A 17,540-nucleotide genomic window follows, 5' to 3' on the forward strand; every position below is an offset into this window, starting at 1 on the left:
TTTTAGAGAAAGTAAATTTTAGTTAGCGAAATAGTCATTACTTGAATAACTCTTTTTTTTCTCCGTTTGTGGGATAGCTCAGTATCAGTATGCCTGAGCTCATATCCATGTATGTCTTGATGATTGGAGTATAAATTTTTGGGCGTCTTAAAAAAATTTACAAATCACACCCTATATTTTGTCTCTTTTCTTTATAATTTTCATTTAGCACCTTTCGTTAAAAGAAAATTATAAAAAAAATATATATATATAATTATAAAATATAAGGTTTGATTTATAAAATACCCCAAAAAAACCCCTCCCATGCGCACAACCCACCTTCCCTTTTTCCAATTCGCCAAAACGACTCCGAGAAGGATTCCAATTTCCATTTCATTATTTAAAAAAAATAAATAAATAATCCAATTTCCATAAGAAGCCCACTTCCTTTTTTACACTCGCTCGAGCTTAACAACAGACAAGGAAATTGCCATCAAAATATAAGGAAATAATAATAATAATAATAATAATAATAACCCAAGGAAGCTTCCCGCTTTTGTTCCCCCTCACTCTTTCTCACTCCTCACCTCTCTTCCTCTCTCCCCACTCCCGGCGATGTTCTTCAAGCTCTTCCGAGGGTGCAGGGAAGAGTCTCCGACGCCCTCTTCCAAACTTAAGCAGGTCTCTTCGAGTCGTTCCTGGATTTTTTTTTTTATCTTCCTTAAATTACTGTTCTTTTCGGTAGATTCTTGGGATTTGGTAGCCTAGGGTTCGGGGGATCGCATTATATGGGCAGTAGATCTGTGCGATCGGGTGAAGAAGAGTGCCGCCTGCAGTGGATTTTGGAAGGATTTGGGAATTAATACGGTTGTTCGGTCGCCTTTTTGCAACAAAAAGAAGGGAAAAGATTGAAGCTTGTCGAGTACTTCCAATCTTGTGATGATTGAGTTTGACATGAGCTTGATCTAAGGTTTTTGAAGTAGGGTTTGCTAGAGATTAATGTGTATCAGTTAGAGACAGGAAGAATCTTGGGACGGCGAAATGGGATAGGAAGATGCGGAGGAAGAGGAGAAACTTTTAATTGGAAGGGAACAATTGTTTAAGTTTTGACGGAACTCGCCCTAATTTGAGCGTACTGGCATGAATATTTGCATGGGAGCGCCTGTTACGAGAAGATTAATTCTCTCAAGTTTTGCTTGTTTAAGGACATTGAGGGAATAAAATTTCTACCAAGTATACAGATTGCAAACTGTATTACTAGAATTAAGGTTGATCTTCTTTCTATGCTAGCAAATTGGCACATGTTTGCACATCGGGGAAGAGAAAGGACAAATTTCTAATGACAAGAGACTAAATTTAAGACGATATAAGTGAAATATAATAAAAGAGTATCATAGGTTGTTATTTCTCTAAAAATGTAAACCCTCCTTAAGATAGTCCAAGTAATTAAATAAGTCAAAGTGAACTACATAGGGAGACAAAATTTGCAATATATTGAACTTATGGGTTAAAGGTGCCAAAAAGAATAACATCATTGACCAAGCAATATAGGAAGGTAAAACAATTCGATGATACACCTTATATTTGCAAACAGTGTTATATAGTGTAGATTCATATGTTTGGTTGCCAGAGGGTACCATTATAATATTGCATTTCAAACTGGAAGTGATTTACAAATAGTTTTTCTATGTTGCAGGCTCTAGAAGTGCTTGAGAAAAAGGAGATTGTCTTGCAGAAGAAGATTTCCTTAGAGGTGGATAGAGCAAAGGAATTTACGAGGTCAAGAAATAAACAAGGTAAGAAGAAATCAGATATAAGAAATTCTAGGAAATTGAATTTCAAATGCAAAATTCTACACTTTTGAGTAAAAATTCCTTGTCATGTTCTGTCATTTTATTTTTAAAAAGTGGAGTAGTGTTGAAATTTCATCAGAAGATCTTAGTACCACCACACGTTGTGTATAAATGCTCATCCCTTTTGGGTATGGCTTATAACCGAACAGTGACTAGCTTATTTGCAACAACATGGACATTTTGCCACGCAACTATCTTTATTAAATGTCAAACTGCAATACCGTAGGAGCCAATATCACTCTTTGCAAATCTGTGCGCAGCTCATGTCAAGCTTCAGTCAGTCTTTTGTGGGTTAAAGGCATTCCCCCATTTATTTCATGAAAAAAAGTGCTCCTCGACTTTCTTTCTATTTTAAAGAGTGCAAAAAAGTGACCCTACATAACTGTATTTTCAATGGACCTTAAAGAGATATCACCTGCTTGTGGGATAAATTCTGTTGAGATATATATGTACATATGAAAGCTAGATAAGGTACTAATTTATATTAGCGTAATCTAGATAATAGTTTGGGAGCGTTGCTGTGAGTGAGAACTTTAAGAATTTGTACTATTGAATTCAACAGCGGCTATGCAGTGTCTGAAAAGGAAGAAGTATTATGAAGGTCAAATGGAACAACTTGGAAGTTTCCAGCTTCGGATTCATGACCAGGTAACTTTATTCTCTATCACTGTAAGCAGGAAGTACAAACAGAATCTGGTTTACACTATAAGGAGCAAAATCCACCACTTAACTTCTGGTTCAATGTTAACAGGTGCAGCAGATAACAAGCAATGAGAGAAACAATCTAGAGAAAAGTAAGATAAATAACTTTCTTGATTCAACCTTGAGTAGCTTGTAGTTATTTTAAAATTCATGTTTATTCCTCTATAATTCTTTTGATAACTGTGTATCTCCTATTGCCTAATGTGAAGGTTTCATCACAAATGAAGCAAATTAGAGTCATTAGACAGTTCTCCTGTGCTTGCAGTTAGAGTTATGTTTGGACTTTACTATTGCATATACCTCTCCACCCCTCTATTAGGAAAATATGTTGATGGTTTTTATGATATTCTTCAATTTATTATATTTCAGTCATGAATTGCTCTTATATGCTTGTTAGATGTGATATAATCTTGTTGAGGACCTTGAAGTTTTTATATATTGAACTTTTTAGAAAAACTCTCCTAATCAACTAAGATATAGAACTCGTAAACATAAGTAATGCAGTTTGTATACTCTAAAGCACTCTAATTTTCATCTAAAATCTATAATTGGAAGAAATACAAAAAGAGGAACTATTTCACATCAGTATCTTCAAAAAAGCATAAACTCCAAAATTCTCTTTTTCAGAAGGTTGTTTTCTGATATCCTCCATTTTCATGTTCTCGAGTCAGTCTCAGAAAAGCCCATTGAGAAACCAGCAAAATGTTTGTCCTTCAGGTTAACCTGTACAAATAACAATCCTAAGCTGCAAAGAAGTTCCAAGTTCCTCTATCGATATTGCCAATCATCTTATCCAGCTCATCCTTCTGCTGCAGGTTGACAGGAAGTCTCTGGTCTCTTGGGCTCTTAAGCAAGAATTAACTAAAAAGAGGCCGACACTGTCTGCAGGACGGCAGGGATGACTAGTAGTTTTGTCCATGAAATCTAGAAATGATCTAACTGATTTTATACATAGATGTAGAATCTTTACACTTACTACTATTTCTTGTACATAAGTTTGTACAATGTTTCTTTAAGTCAAGTGGCATTGCATTCTGTGAACATTTGGACATCTTCAGTTGGTTAACCCGAACTCTATTGTTCATTTGATGTGAAAGTCGTTGGATGGAAACCAGAGATCTTTCAGGTGGTTGCATGTGGCAACAATTTTATTATACACCTAAATTGTTGAAGTTTCTTTGTCAGATCTGCTGAAAAGAGTAACGACATCATCAATATGGGACATGCTCTAATATTATGTTTCAGTTGTGGCTTTGTAAGTCAAAATGCCCTAGATTGTATATAAATGTTTGTGAAAGGACCTTTTTGTTCTTGTTTCTTAGATGCATGCTAACTGTTCAAATGTCATAATAGTTGGAAGTTTATAGATATCCAGGTTGATGACTGCTGGGAAGTTATTGGGTACTGTCTATTGCCACCTTGGCACGTTCCATCCGCTGATTAGGTGCGGCCCCATTGGTCCTGATTTATCTTTAATCCTATAACCTCTCTATATATTTAATATCAGATGCAATCAATGTCATCAAATATGTGTGATTAATACATTACGTTGACTTGCTGCAATGAATACCCTACCTTTCCATCCAAACCCAATTCCCCAAAGTTTGGAAGTTGGGAACTGCAGCATGGTTGTAGCTTGCAGATCATTGAACTCGTATGATAAATGCTGATTGTATCATCAAATGTAGCCAATCAAAATCTGATGGCTGTCAGCATCACCTAATCCCTTTGGGGTCCCCAAAGAGTTGGACCAGGCGTGTACACTTTCTAGGCATAATAAGAACACGAACCATACAATTTGAGTGAGAAAAAGGCAGAAGCAAACACCCCATATACCTGCACTTGATTCACTCAAGATGTAACAAGAAAAGGATGTCACAGTGCAATATTGGGTCGCAGTAAGTGAATTGAAAGGTAGCATCACATAGAATTTTTAAGAAACATCATCCAAATAAGATTTCTCCTGTGGCACATCAACCTGTTCTTTTTTCTTTCAAAATATATGAGAATGGTGAACCAGCTTGAACGATGTCGTTGGATATCAATATTGTTGAGAAAAACTTCAGAGAACAATCAGCAACTTTGATCACAGAAGATCCTGAAGCGTGAAATGTTGTACCCCAAAAAAGAAATCTAGCATGTCAGCTTCCCTAGCAACTATAGAATTGGTTGCCGCCTTCTGCAACACAAAGATCAAATTGTAAGAAACCACTCTATGTCTATAAGAGATCAGTAGGTTAAAGAGTCAACAGAAAAGCTACAGATATATTTGACTAAAAAAGTACGGATAGCTCAGATCAGGCTGAGGAAAAAGAATGTTTGTGCAATAATACTGTCTGGAATGCAAAACCATCCAAAATCGTGTTGAAACAGAAAACAGCTAAATGAAGAACTCCTATATTTACTTAAGATCTTACAAAATTCCTAGATTCTGAAATCAAATGCCATACACAGATCAGACATATCTACTTCGAGCGAATCTTGTATGTGCTGAGAGTACATTGAAGAGGTGTGCAAACACTATAAATGTGATCTAGAACATGTGTGAAGCAAATGTTAGATGTAAGGCAAAAGTACAATGAACAAAATTGTACTCAAAATGATATTAATCTCTCACAGTATTCTTGCTAGAATCCATGATAAGGTGAAATGATAATGACCTTGACTATTATCAACTGCAGACTTTTGTTATATATGTCCTTATATGCACCAAACTTGCTATAATAGATTAGTAGATAGTCAGATCAAACCTTTTTTCTTGGTTAACCAATGTGCTGCTATGAAGAAACAAGTCATTTACATATCAATGCAACAGTTACTAAAATTATGTACAGATCATAACTGTACTTCCTAAATTATTAATTACCTCTTAGGTCGGGTACGATCTTCTTCATAGTCCATCATTCCTCCCAACTCAGAGAAGATTCCTTCATGGCCTCGTAGGTCTATGTCGGCCTGCTTATAAGTGTTTAACCTCTGTCATCAAGTAAGACAGACCAAAACTCCCAGATTTGACAATCAGTTTTCCTATTTTACACTCTTTTGGTGTTAGGTGAATAGTATTGTATCGTATACAAACAAAATGGAAATACAATTGACATAATGACACTGAAAAAAAATGGAAAAGTCATCTCACTCTGTATCATGCAAAAGAATTTTTCAGCAACAAAGAGATTTCCGCAAAGCATCTCAATATGTGTTCTAATATTAACAATTGATATTATATTCAGATGATTAAACTGACCTTGACAGATTTTTTGACTTGTTCCACCTTGTCTTCAGCTTCCTTCCGGTGTTTCTTGTTTGCCTCACTTGTTGTATCAGCCCATTTGATGTTCTCTTGAATCAGATGTAGTATACTATCTGAAGTGCCCAACCTGCAGAATTAGTGCAAGTACAGAAAATGTAAAACTAAATCTTATGCACTGGTAAATACTCATCAATATCTGTTGGAAAGCATCAACTAGGCGCCCCTCATTCAAAATACTTTCACCCATCCAACATTCGGCGATTTATTTATTGGAACTTGGAAGTGGACCATTGATATTTAAACTTTTAGCAAATAGGAACTCAATCATGGTAATTACATATGAATGTTTTGAAAAATGGTTGTGGGTGGTGGGCAGTCACCGCACCACCTAGCTCCAAGGCAGAAGGCGGGTGCCAAGACTGTCTAACATTTTTATATAAAAAAATTATATATGATATATTTTATTTTTAATACTAATATTATATATATATATATATATATATATATATATATATAATTTGTAATGATGCAATGATGCACTACACCAAAATAACAAATACTACTAACTAATTAGTAATTAAAAATTAAAAACCATAAAAAGTAAAAACATTAATTAGTAATCAGTTAAATATTTAATCACTAAACGGCAATTCACATTACAAATTCCTCTAACTATTTACTTAATTAGCAATTAATTCCTCTAAGGCTCTGATTACTATGCAAGATAGTGGAAAAAAATTTCAGTGACCTTAATTCACAGTCTAATTAGCATTAAGCAATTAATTCCTTTAGCTGCCTAAACGAGAGTGGAGAGACTGAGAAGTGGAGCTGTCAGTAGGAAGAAGTGAAGCTGTGGGAGAGACTAAGAGAGAGTGGAAGAGAGTGGGAGAGAGAGATGAAAGATAGTGGCCATACCGTTGCTTGCCACTGTTGATCATCGCCGTCCATAATAACTTGCTGCTGCTGACCGGCGCCTTAGCTCGCTGGTCGCCGCTCGTTGCCGCTAGAGAAGATGATCGAAATTCGAAAGAGGGGTTTGGGTTTAGGGTTTTGATGGTTTGATCAAGAGAAAGAGAGAGCAGCGATGGGTTTAGGTTTTTAATTATTTTTTGTTTATATATAATGGTTATCGGTTAGTCAATCGGATTCGATCCATTAAACCGAAACTGACCCATTTCCAACTTGATAACATTTATTAAGCGGGTCGAACAGCCAGCCCGCATTGGCGGGCTGCCCGGCTACATAAAAAATGTTATTTCCAAACACAAAAACTGAAGATGTTACACATGACAAAAGTTATGTTGATTAGCTTACAAGAAGTCAAGGCTTGCAAGGCTCAAAGCCAAATAAATTATAAACAAAAGATAACAACCAAAAGTAATATGACGAAATTTAAAAACTAACCAGCCCGTTAATGTCTGTATCATGTCATTTAGCTGTTCAGGTCTAAGATCCCTCCCAGCTGCAAATTGCACCTATAGAACAAGCCAAATGATGAGTAGAGAACAAGATTATTTTCAAGATTTGAGAAAAGAGTCATCAACATATGACCAGAGCCATGTAATAGTCCATTCTAACCTCAAAGCATCTGCGTGATTGATTCAGTTTTCCTCTAACAATACCCTACAAGAAACACAAAGCATAAGATCCAGTTTATTGTCTTACATCAGTTCTCTACAAGGAACAAGAACAAGTCACAATTCAAGAGGTCAAAGTCTGTACAGAAAGCATGCCTTTTGCCCCAACTATGAGGGGTTGGTTTGACCGGGATGTTTTGAGCCTATCTAATGGTGACCATATAATGCACCAAGTGAGTGATCTTCATTCTAACAGAATGTGCATCTAGATGATGGAGGATGACTAAAACAGAAGAAAGTACTAATAAATCATAGAATTTCTTTTAACACAAATTTTATCATAAATAAATTTAAATACTGCAACTTCTTCTTTAACCCAAACATGTGGAATGTAGATAAATATTTCTTTGTTCTATCTTTTTTTATGAGGTCCAGGGGAATCAGCTATCAAATTGGCAGCTTCCAATTCAAAGAGATTCAAATTGGACTGAGACAGAAAGTTCTCAGGCTAAGAAGAACAGAATTCTCGGCTAGTGTTCAAAGTAAATAGGGGGCGCTCAAATCGGCTGCTCCACTTCTAAAATGTCTAAATCGGATGCCATCAAGGAATCTCCAGATTGGTCAAGAGACTAACAAATCTAAATTGACTAAATCCTCGTCGACTAGCGACCGTAAAAAGCCCAAGTTATCCAAAGCATCCTCTAAGTCTAAATTTGCTGAAATCTAAAAGGCAAGGAAGCCTATGCAGGTTAAGCTGATCACAAATGCTTTGAGAATCCAACTTGGCTAGCATTTTTAAGTTCACACCCAAACAGACCCATTCGTATGCTTGAGGATCCATTCGAAAATTGTCAAAACTTACTCTCAAGAAAACATGATCGAAGTCCCGTTCAAATGCCTATCACAAACACTTACCATAACACCCTTGAATGCCTAGTGTGTGCGCCACAATACCTTTCTTTTTTCACCCACTCTTCTCAATGTTCTCATGGCACAGTACAAGTTGAGGAATTTTTAATTGGAATGGAACATAACTCTCAATCCACAAAGTCAACATAGTTAAAACTTGACAGAAACTTCTGAAGCATGGCTGATCCATTACTTTTCTTTAAACTAACTTTGGAGCTCAAGTATTGTACAGTAATCTCAAAATTATAAAACTTATTATCTCTAAGCCTAAAGTCTTAAGCTACCAAATATGAAGAAGAGGCATCATAGTTCCCACGGATGTGCTCAACTTATGGTTGACCATGAAGAATGTAAAATATAATATGGAAATATAAGGACTGATATTCCCAAGAAGATCAAGGTTTCACAGAGAATATGCATTTCACATATGAAATTAAAGGTAACTTGTAGAACATACTATATATAGCATAAAAGAAAAGCGTCACATGAATTTCAGAATTGGCCAGGAAATATGTATGAATTATACAGTGCCTTTACATCAATGTAAGATCAATCTGGCAAGCTCTCACCGAATACATGCACTCGTTGATGAGGAAGTCTTCAAGTTCCCTTACATTGGAAACATCTATTTCTTGCATGAGCTGATCATATGGTAATACCTAACAACCAACATGAAAATTAGGCATTTGTTTCATCAGGATGCAGCTAAGAAGATTATATTTGAATACATAGTAAAGAGATAACTTATGGGATTTGAGAACTATGACATCTACAGGAAGAAAAAAAAAACATCTTCTTGATCAAATATGCAATCTCTGATTTTCTCACGCATGTGATTTTATCAATCATATGGTCATTTATTTGTATCACTTCAAGGGTGTCACAGTTTCAAAAGGCTGATAATTGTAATGTTTCTTTGCACTTTAAGTAGAGTTACTAGAGTATACATTTAGTCTACAACTTTACATAATCTGTTTTTATTTGACGCCCAAGGTCAGAAAAAATATAGAGCCCAAGTTCAGGTCAGAATTCTATGTCAGCAATTCACGAGCTGAAAAAATTTATTGTATAGTCCAAGATACATTTGACAAACAGCAGCATCTCCCTTAACATATACATCATATCTTTCCATTATGTAGTACCAGCCCTTTAGGGTGTTAAAACCATTAGTCTGCACAAAACTTTGTCTTTATGTGATCAACGCTGAGATCAGAAGAGCACTCAAAGAGGTGAATAGCATGATTCTTATTTACTTCAAAATATGCAACAAAATAAGCATTATACAATTACTCATCCAAGCCGGAACAGAAAGAGAGAAAATCTCTTCTAGAGGGTACAATATCAATACTAGCCCATAGTAAAACAAATATGTTTGCTTTTCACATGCACTAAAATTCAACTCTATTCATTTAAAGAATCAAAATATTTTTAATTTTAAGATATGCAATCGATCAAAAGGATGAAAGTGATAACCAAAATATTGATTTTCAAAGATGTCATCCAAAAGAATATAGGTATTATTATGCAGGTATTGCTTCACATTTTCATGCATATTAAATGTCCCAATTGTTACAGGGTAGCTAAGAAGAGATATACGTACCGGCAAAGTCTGTATACATATATAATTCATATATATATAGAACCGATATACATACTACAACTCTACAAGTACCTTGTTGGACTCAGCCAGAGACAGCACGCTAAGTTGTTTAAGCTTCCTTATTTGATCAGGCGATAGCTCCGGAAGATAGCCAGCATTACCTAAGAAAAAGGACTTAAAACACGAGTTTCCCTAAAGAAATAGGATAGTAGAACCCCCAACAAAAGAAAAATATCAAAAGTACATCAAGATTTCTAATTGCCTAAACTAAATCCACAACTTCGTAATCAAACAACATACTAAATTTATTATTCAAGAAGAGTCCATCTAAAAGAATAGATGCCATCGTAAAATAAGCAAGAAGAACCAAAAGAGGGTGCGGGTGCTAACTCTTATAATCGCTCCATGCCCCATACGCAAACAAGCGAAGCAAGTGCAAAGGAGCCGAATACTGCGTTCCCTCGAGCTGCAACGCAAGCAAAGCCAGCAAGATAACGTCTCTACTTCGAGATTTTAAAAAAAGAAAAAATGGAGGCTAAATGGGAAAAGAAACGAGAGCGATCGAAATCATCTGAGCATAAAAAAAAGGTTACAACCTTGGCGATGTTGGGAAGGGAGAGGATCTCGGAGAAGGCGAAGAGAGAAGGGTGGGAGGTGGCCTCGAGGACGAGATCGGCGAGTTGAGGGCCGTCGAGGCTCGCCGCTCTGTTCGAGAAGTGATCGATGAGGTCCGCTTGCTTCTGCTCCATATCCATTGCCTCCTCCGCCTCGAGCTTTCCTCTTCTCCCTTCTCCTCCTCCGCTTCTACCTCTGTCCGAATCGTAGAACGAGCTACCGAGTACCGAGGCGCCTGGATTTTTTTCCCTTTCTTTTTCCTTCTTATGTTTATTATATTTTATATCAGAGGAAAATGTTCATTTCAAACCCAATCGTTCAACTATATTATAATTAACCCACAGAAAATATCTCATTTTACACCTTATCCTTTCAACTATTTTTAATTTTAAATTTTATCGAACCTATAATTATGATAGCCGAACGGAACAGGATGACCAAACCGGTAAACCAACCGCAAAATTTATGGTCATAGGCACGTAAAAAGGGTCACAGTCTAAGTATAATTATTTAAAAAAAATAAAAATAATTTCATATAGACCCCTGAATTATTATTATTATTATTTTCTGCATATGTTTTGTTCGTATAGATTTTTTTTTCTTATCCGGAAGAGATATATATGAATATTTCTTTTAGTTTAAGAGTATATATAGATAATAAAAACTTTTAAATATATATATCTATAATAATAATAATAATAGTTTGGAAGATCTAAGGAAAATTATTAGATGTAAACTGAAATAGACACGGTGTAAAATAAAATTAAAAAAAATCCCTCATTAAATAATAAAAAAAATTAAAAAAATATGAAAAATAATAATAGTTTAGAAGATCTAAGTAAAATTATTAGATGTAAACTGAAATAGACACAGTGTAAAATAAAATTTTAATAAAATATCCCCCATAAAATGAAAAACAATTAATGTCCCTTGAGTAAGGCACGCAATAGAGGGAGGTGAAAAAGTAATTTTATTCCTTATTACATGATCAAAGTCAGAAGATCGCTTTTAGTATCATTTGATTACAGCAGAGGAAAAGATATGCTATGATGCATAATCCCCTGAGAAGAATCCAAGAAAGACTGTGAAGAAGACTTAAAGAGTAATGAATTATCGACCGCTGTATCTTGGCTTTCTTTTCTCCGCGAAAGCAGCTAATCCTTCGAGACGATCCTTTGTGTTCAGCAGCTGCTCGTAGCATTCTTCCTCTACTTCCAGTGCCGATGGCATGTCCACCTCCATGCCCAGGTTGATGGATTTTTTAGCCATTCTTAGAGCCAGAGGACCCTGATAGAGAAACATGGAATGCAAATAAGATCAATAGGGCAACTACTTGGATTAATATATCATACACATACATAGAATGCGATCCATAATAAACATAACAGATAGATTGGATAGATCTCGGACTATTTGCCGAAGATTTTAATAATAATAAGATTGAGATCTTGCAACTGAATACATTAAATTTTTTATACTAGATACATACATTTTAAAAACTAATGTCTTTTTTATGCAAATGCTCGGTAGACCTCTTCCAAAGATATTATAGAGAAACTCTGAAACCACAAGGAGAAAAAAACAAGAACAAAAGTCCTACTTTTTGATTTATATCTCGAGCAATTTGAAGGGCTTTTAGATAAGCCTCCCCAGCAGGAACACAGTGATTGACAAGCCCTGCCATTGAATAAATCCTATATGGTGAGAAAGAATTTCTAGTGAGGATTTGTTGTGATAAGCAAATCAAACTTCTTACCCATAGACACTGCCTCTGTTCCATCAATCCTTCGACCGGTGAATATGAGCTCCTTTGCCACAGACCTCCCAACTATTCTGGGAAGGCGTTGGGTCCCACCAGCTCTACATATAGTGGATATTAATGTCAGTTATCATTTAAAGGAATTTTCTCTTTCCAAGTTTTGTAGGAAGGAAACATCAGCTTTAATATTTGATGAATGAAGGTATCCTTGTGTCGTTAGAAAGTTCAAGTGGATAATTAAGCATAACTTAGACAGCAGATGTTTCAGACAAGATATTTTTCATCTGCTAGGCATATGCAAAAGTAACAAAACTATACAACAAACACCTTACTCTCTGATATAACCACCAGCTTCAAAACATACCCAGGAATTATAGCGAGTCCAGTCTCTGGCAAACTAAATGTTGCATTCTCTCCTACGAAACAGGTTGAAAGAATTTTGAAAGTCAAATACCCTTCTAAGCAGATATGTAAGATATTTCTATATACTTCAAATCAACTGGATCTAATGTATTGTTGTGATACCACATATACGAAGATCGCATGACAGAACCAACTCAAGTCCACCACCCAATGCTGCTCCTTCAACAACTGCTACTGTAGGTATTGAGAGTGCCTGCACTAAAGAGAATCTACTGTGATCCATAAGATCATATGGGATGGAAACCATGTTAAAAATGAAAATTGCTCACAGTAAAACCCAATAGTAGGAAAGATGACTGAAAAAGGCAAAGAGACAGGAAGGCAATATCAACCTTTTTCAACAACAGGGAATCTAATCTTGGAACTTCAAAGGGGTTTGCAGTGACAAAAGAAACCAGTTTAACGAAATTAGATGGCTGCATAGTGAGGAGACTTGAAAAACAAAATATAGATGTTTCATCCTCCTAGAAAAACAATATATCCATTATAGATACATCCTAAATAAAATTTACGTAGTAAGAAGTTTGGAAATGCAGAAAAACTGATTGCAAATCCAAGTCTTCATCTTAGGTGGTTAAGTCACTACTTAACAGAGGATTTCAGACAATTACTATTATCTTGGCATTCCTACCACTGGGAACTAGTTTACTGACCTGCATAGTCATTCTTTTGATCTTCTTGAAGAAACCAGCATTACTTACATATGAATAAATTGAAGCATGCGATCAGGCACAAACCTCAATGGATGAGAAGGTTGACCTTAAAGAGTTAACAAACAGCTCAACTTCATTAGGACTCATCAGCCTCCTTTCCTGCCAGTAGACCTTCAGTTATGACCAACTTGAGCAGAATGTCAAAGCAAGCCATATGAACGTCAGAAAATAACTAAAATATCATGTAAGATGCAAGAAATAGGAGAAACAATTAAAATAGAAATTCAAACAAACTTGCATCTCAAGAATTTTTGAAAAGGATACACAGTTAGACTGCATCGGTAGCTTAAATTATAAGAATTTTGCATGCAGGATAACAACAATGCCTGCATCAGAAGACCCAACCTTAAGCATCATAAAAAAGGGTATTTATTCTAAGTTACAACCTGTTTAATAATTGTTGCAGCAGTCTACGATAAAAAAAAAAGGACTATTGCAAATGACGCTAGATTCCAAAGGGACAGGGAGATAACAAAATAATTGAATCCAATATCTGAAATCCAAACAATAATACACATTTTGGAAAATTAGGGATTGAAAAAACAAAACAAAAGGTCACAATACATGTATCAATCATTAAAAGAAGAAATTCTGAGCTACTAGAGTATATCAGCAACTTTACGTAATTGGGTTCGCTACATGTTGTTTCTAGTGTTACTAATTTAAACAACAACCTTTGCCCCCTAACTTTGAAGTTTGTTCACAAATTTTGTGCTGCAGCTGCGCGCCATTGATACGTGGCACAATCAGTATGCCCCTGTAAGAGTTCTATTTTTCGGCACTCCTTAACTGCACCACATTGATACAACAAGATTTAGCAAAGTCAGCATGCTCGATGTACCAACTCTCACATCAATCCATGGGATCATTCACCTTTATTGGTATTGGAAGGAAATAATCAGTAAAATGCATTCATATCATTCAGCCCAAACATCTTCATTTAACTTAAGTCTCCATATGCTAAAATCCCACAAGTAGAGCAGAACATAGAATTTTTATGATTGTATGATCTTCTAAGCAACAAGAATTCGATTTTAGTTACAAATAGTTGTCCATCTCCTCTTTTGATAGGCCAAGCACTTCCAAAGAACAACTTTTGCACACGAAATCCGAAAGATAAACCCCGAATTCCTCTAACTGAAACTTTCTTCGTGAATTTATCATTAACTAATCAATAACCTGCAATCTTATAAAACTAACCATGATCTAAAAATAAGCAGCTATGTACCTTGAGATCAGCACCGGCACAGAAAACCTTAGGAACCGCGCTGGAGACGATGACAACATTCGCCGAGGAGTCCCGATCGATCGCCTCAAGAGAACGCTGCAATCCCTTCAGCATCTCCTTCCCGATCGCGTTCTTCGCCTCCGGCCGATCAAGCTTCAGCTCAACGATCCCTACCTCAAAATTCCAAGATATTTCTCAGTAAATTTAGATAGCAAACCGGAACAACGAAGAAGAAGAGATCGAGAGGCAAAGCTGAGATCACCGGAATCCTGGTCGGAGAGCCTCTCTATCTTAATTGGCTCCGGAAGGGTTTGGACTATAAGAGTCCGACGGAATACAGCAAGGGGGCCGGAGGCAGCGGCTCCAGCCGCCGTGTGGGAGGACACGCCGGCGAGGAACAAGTGCCTAGAGACGAGGAGGCCTCGGAAGCGATGCATTGCGAGAGCAAAGCACCGTGCGACGAGTCGAGTACTGGATCCGGCTTTGAGTGATAAGCTTTGGGTGAGGCGGCCATAATGGAGCAGACCCTATACAACCCCGGTTGTAGGAATTTGTGGAAGATATAATACTTAATAGGAGGATTAAATTTGTTATCCTGCCAGTCCCTTTCCCTGATAAGCAAACTAGTGGTGTGGACTGAGTGGGACCTGGCTTCAATAAAATAAAATTGGACTCGGGTTAGTCTATTCCCAAACTAGTATAGGACCGGGTCTGGGCTCAGGGGGCCGGGTTCAAGTTTTTTGACCTGGTTCAGTTCATGCCCATATGAGGCCAATTGTGAGCGAACGGATAAACACTTGAACTATCATTATTTTTTATATACATACTTTGAACATTTTTATTACTTACATACACCTCTAAACTAAAATAATATTCACGTATATCTCTTGAACTAAGAAAAAAAAATATAACTATACAAACCTTTAAACGAAAAATATTTTGAATCAAGGGGTATATGTGGTAAAAAAATTCAGGGAGTGTATACAGAAAATAATGATAATTCTCGATGTCTAGGTGAAATTATCCTATAATATTTTTTACAGCTGCTAATATTCCCTATGAGTAAAGTAATAGAATCAAATATTTAACGTTTAATGAATATAAGAAATTAAATATGATTTAAGGAGTTTAAACTTAAATCTAATGGACATGGATCGAACTAATTACGAGCATATAGGCTAAAGCTCAGAAGATGGGCCATTGTCTATGGGCCTTAATGGGTGGGCTAGGCGCTACGAGCTCGGGCTAGGTCGAGCTTGAACATGGCTCAACTCAGAACCAATCCAATAGACTTTCGGATCTGGTCAAGCTAAATCCAAAAGGGGCTTGGGACAAGCTATGGTCAGCTTTTATTGAGTTGGACATAGATAGGCTTCAGACTAACGAGCTTTTTAAGCATTCCTAAAGCAGACATATAACCTTCGATTGTGCCCCAATGCCTTCTTAAACCAAACATCCATGATAGATAGATGGGTTATTGCACTTGTTTAGAAAATGGTAACATTTTCCCAACTCTTCACCTCCCCCAATAGCTTTGCTAGGGTTTTAAGATATTCCCCTCATCTCAAGGATTTTCACGTTTTAGCGACTTCCTCTCCTCTTTACTGACTAACTCTTATAAAGTTGGTAGGTACCTCTCCTAGGGTTAACTCCAACCCTAAATTATTTGATAATTTGGTAGCTTAGTAGCTCAATTCAATGGCTCGACTCAACCTGATTGATAGCTCAATAGTATTGTTATTTAGAGGAGCAACTTAACAACGCAACAGCTTGGAATGATATCTTGATAATTTTTAGCTAGAAACAATAGCTCAACGATGCATATAACTTGAAGCCCATATTAGGTGGCTTAGTATATTAAGTAAACTTGGTCAATATCTACACGAAATGTTGCCCTTTTATCTAGCTCATATAAACTTCGTGTTCTTAAATGATAATAATAAAAAAGATATCCCCCTCTCCTCTCCCTTGCTTGGGTGGCTAAGTGGAGAGGAAAGCCCCCCACGAAGGAATTATTCTTTCTTCTTCTTCTTCTTTTCTCTCTCACCTTTCTCCTTCTCTTTCTTTTCTTTCCTATCCATCTTTCCTCCCTCGTCGTTGTCCTCTTCATGTCATATTCTTCAAGGTATCCTCTAATCTTAGTCGGTTTTGTGCCTTCTCGCCTCTCTTTCTACCACTTCGATGATTTTTGTGAACCTCAGATCCCATTCACTATTGCCACCCTCCTCTTTAGATGCCTTGTCACCCTCCTATCTTTCGTCGCCTTGCTCTCCATTCTCTAGGGGGCTCGTTTTGTCCTATTTAATCTATTTCCCTACCAAAACAAATTCCATTCGTAAGGAGTTTTTATCAAATATTTTCTATCCCGCATAAATTAAAAAAAAAACTATCTTTTATTACACAAAACTATTTTTAAACAATTTATATAAATGCAAAATAATCTCACTCAATCTAAGTCCAATTCTAATGGTAATTGGTTAGATCTAAGTAATAGAATAATATTCTAGAAAAAGCTCAGTAATTCCAGTGACAGCTACGATTACTTAATTACGATATCTTAAAGCAATTCAATATTAATCAACTAATCTAATATTACTTAATTATGTGGTCATCACGTGCGTCACGCGCAATATTTTGGTGTAGACAAACAAGTGTGGGCCCACACCACAAGATTGTCGTCCAGCAAGCCGACACAATCTTATTTCATAAAATCTATCTCAAGATCCAACTCTAATAAATCTTTTTTTTAAATCTATCCAAAAAAAAAAATTCCTGCTTTTTAATTATATAATTATTTTTTAAAAAATAAATAATATATCTCTGAGTAAAATATTTTAGATATTTTTATTTTTTTATTAGGTCAAAAATTAGAATAAAAAAAATAAAAAAGGGTGTTTTTAATAGATTTCTCTACCAGTAACGATCCAGGAAA

General features: G+C 36.1%; 3 protein-coding genes across 7 annotated transcripts; 1 reads left to right on the top strand and 2 right to left on the bottom strand.

Moving 5' to 3' along the window:
* Nucleotides 1-525: 525 nt before the first annotated feature.
* LOC140765572 (vacuolar protein sorting-associated protein 32 homolog 2-like) lies at nt 526-3,841 on the top strand. The gene is made up of 5 exons (XM_073104720.1): nt 526-660; nt 1,676-1,775; nt 2,395-2,480; nt 2,584-2,626; nt 3,350-3,841. Exons 1-5 carry the CDS (start codon nt 595-597, stop codon nt 3,352-3,354), a joined length of 300 nt encoding a protein of 99 aa, XP_072960821.1. The 5' UTR covers nt 526-594; the 3' UTR covers nt 3,355-3,841.
* Nucleotides 3,842-4,350: 509 nt separating this feature from the next.
* Nucleotides 4,351-10,750, bottom strand: LOC140765580 (COP9 signalosome complex subunit 7-like). 4 transcript variants are annotated; one of them, XM_073104733.1, is made up of 9 exons: nt 10,467-10,750; nt 10,261-10,336; nt 9,943-10,031; nt 8,840-8,929; nt 7,363-7,407; nt 7,189-7,259; nt 5,779-5,911; nt 5,401-5,489; nt 4,351-4,713 (listed from the first exon to the last, which is right to left on the bottom strand). In XM_073104733.1, the coding sequence occupies exons 1-9, from the start codon at nt 10,623-10,625 to the stop codon at nt 4,692-4,694; spliced, it is 774 nt and encodes a 257-aa protein (XP_072960834.1). In that variant the 5' UTR covers nt 10,626-10,750; the 3' UTR covers nt 4,351-4,691. The 4 variants fall into 4 exon arrangements, with proteins under 4 accessions (XP_072960834.1, XP_072960833.1, XP_072960835.1 ...); XM_073104732.1 differs by having other exon boundaries at nt 5,401-5,510; XM_073104734.1 differs by lacking the exon at nt 5,401-5,489.
* Nucleotides 10,751-11,438: 688 nt separating this feature from the next.
* Nucleotides 11,439-15,128, bottom strand: LOC140766063 (probable enoyl-CoA hydratase 2, mitochondrial). Of its 2 annotated transcripts, none has more exons than XM_073105467.1 (8): nt 14,871-15,128; nt 14,609-14,778; nt 13,405-13,479; nt 12,770-12,860; nt 12,609-12,660; nt 12,242-12,345; nt 12,086-12,162; nt 11,439-11,772 (listed from the first exon to the last, which is right to left on the bottom strand). In XM_073105467.1, exons 1-8 carry the CDS (start codon nt 15,043-15,045, stop codon nt 11,596-11,598), a joined length of 921 nt encoding a protein of 306 aa, XP_072961568.1. In that variant the 5' UTR covers nt 15,046-15,128; the 3' UTR covers nt 11,439-11,595. The 2 variants fall into 2 exon arrangements, with proteins under 2 accessions (XP_072961568.1, XP_072961569.1); XM_073105468.1 differs by having other exon boundaries at nt 14,609-14,782; nt 14,871-15,006.
* Between the last annotated feature and the right edge of the window lie 2,412 nt (nt 15,129-17,540).

Source organism: Typha angustifolia, chromosome 8, assembly GCF_048772165.1.
Source record: "Typha angustifolia cultivar Huaian chromosome 8, ASM4877216v1, whole genome shotgun sequence".
Taxonomy (NCBI): domain Eukaryota; kingdom Viridiplantae; phylum Streptophyta; class Magnoliopsida; order Poales; family Typhaceae; genus Typha; species Typha angustifolia.

Excerpts from the sequence above, each read along its gene's own strand:
- LOC140765572 (XM_073104720.1), top strand. The coding sequence starts at position 595 with ATGTTCTTCAAGCTCTTCCGAGGGTGCAGGGAAGAGTCTCCGACGCCC. Across the intron at positions 661-1,675 it reads CCTCTTCCAAACTTAAGCAG|GCTCTAGAAGTGCTTGAGAA; the intron begins GTCTCTTCGAGT and ends TCTATGTTGCAG. Across the intron at positions 2,481-2,583 it reads AGCTTCGGATTCATGACCAG|GTGCAGCAGATAACAAGCAA; the intron begins GTAACTTTATTC and ends CAATGTTAACAG.
- LOC140765580 (XM_073104732.1), bottom strand. The coding sequence starts at position 10,625 with ATGGATATGGAGCAGAAGCAAGCGGACCTCATCGATCACTTCTCGAAC. Across the intron at positions 10,337-10,466 it reads CCCTTCCCAACATCGCCAAG|CTCGAGGGAACGCAGTATTC; the intron begins GTTGTAACCTTT and ends CTTGCGTTGCAG. Across the intron at positions 10,032-10,260 it reads GGCATGGAGCGATTATAAGA|GTAATGCTGGCTATCTTCCG; the intron begins GTTAGCACCCGC and ends CCTTTTTCTTAG.
- LOC140766063 (XM_073105467.1), bottom strand. The coding sequence starts at position 15,045 with ATGCATCGCTTCCGAGGCCTCCTCGTCTCTAGGCACTTGTTCCTCGCC. Across the intron at positions 12,861-13,404 it reads CAACCTTCTCATCCATTGAG|GCACTCTCAATACCTACAGT; the intron begins GTTTGTGCCTGA and ends TCTTTAGTGCAG. Across the intron at positions 12,346-12,608 it reads GGACTCGCTATAATTCCTGG|AGCTGGTGGGACCCAACGCC; the intron begins GTATGTTTTGAA and ends CACTATATGTAG.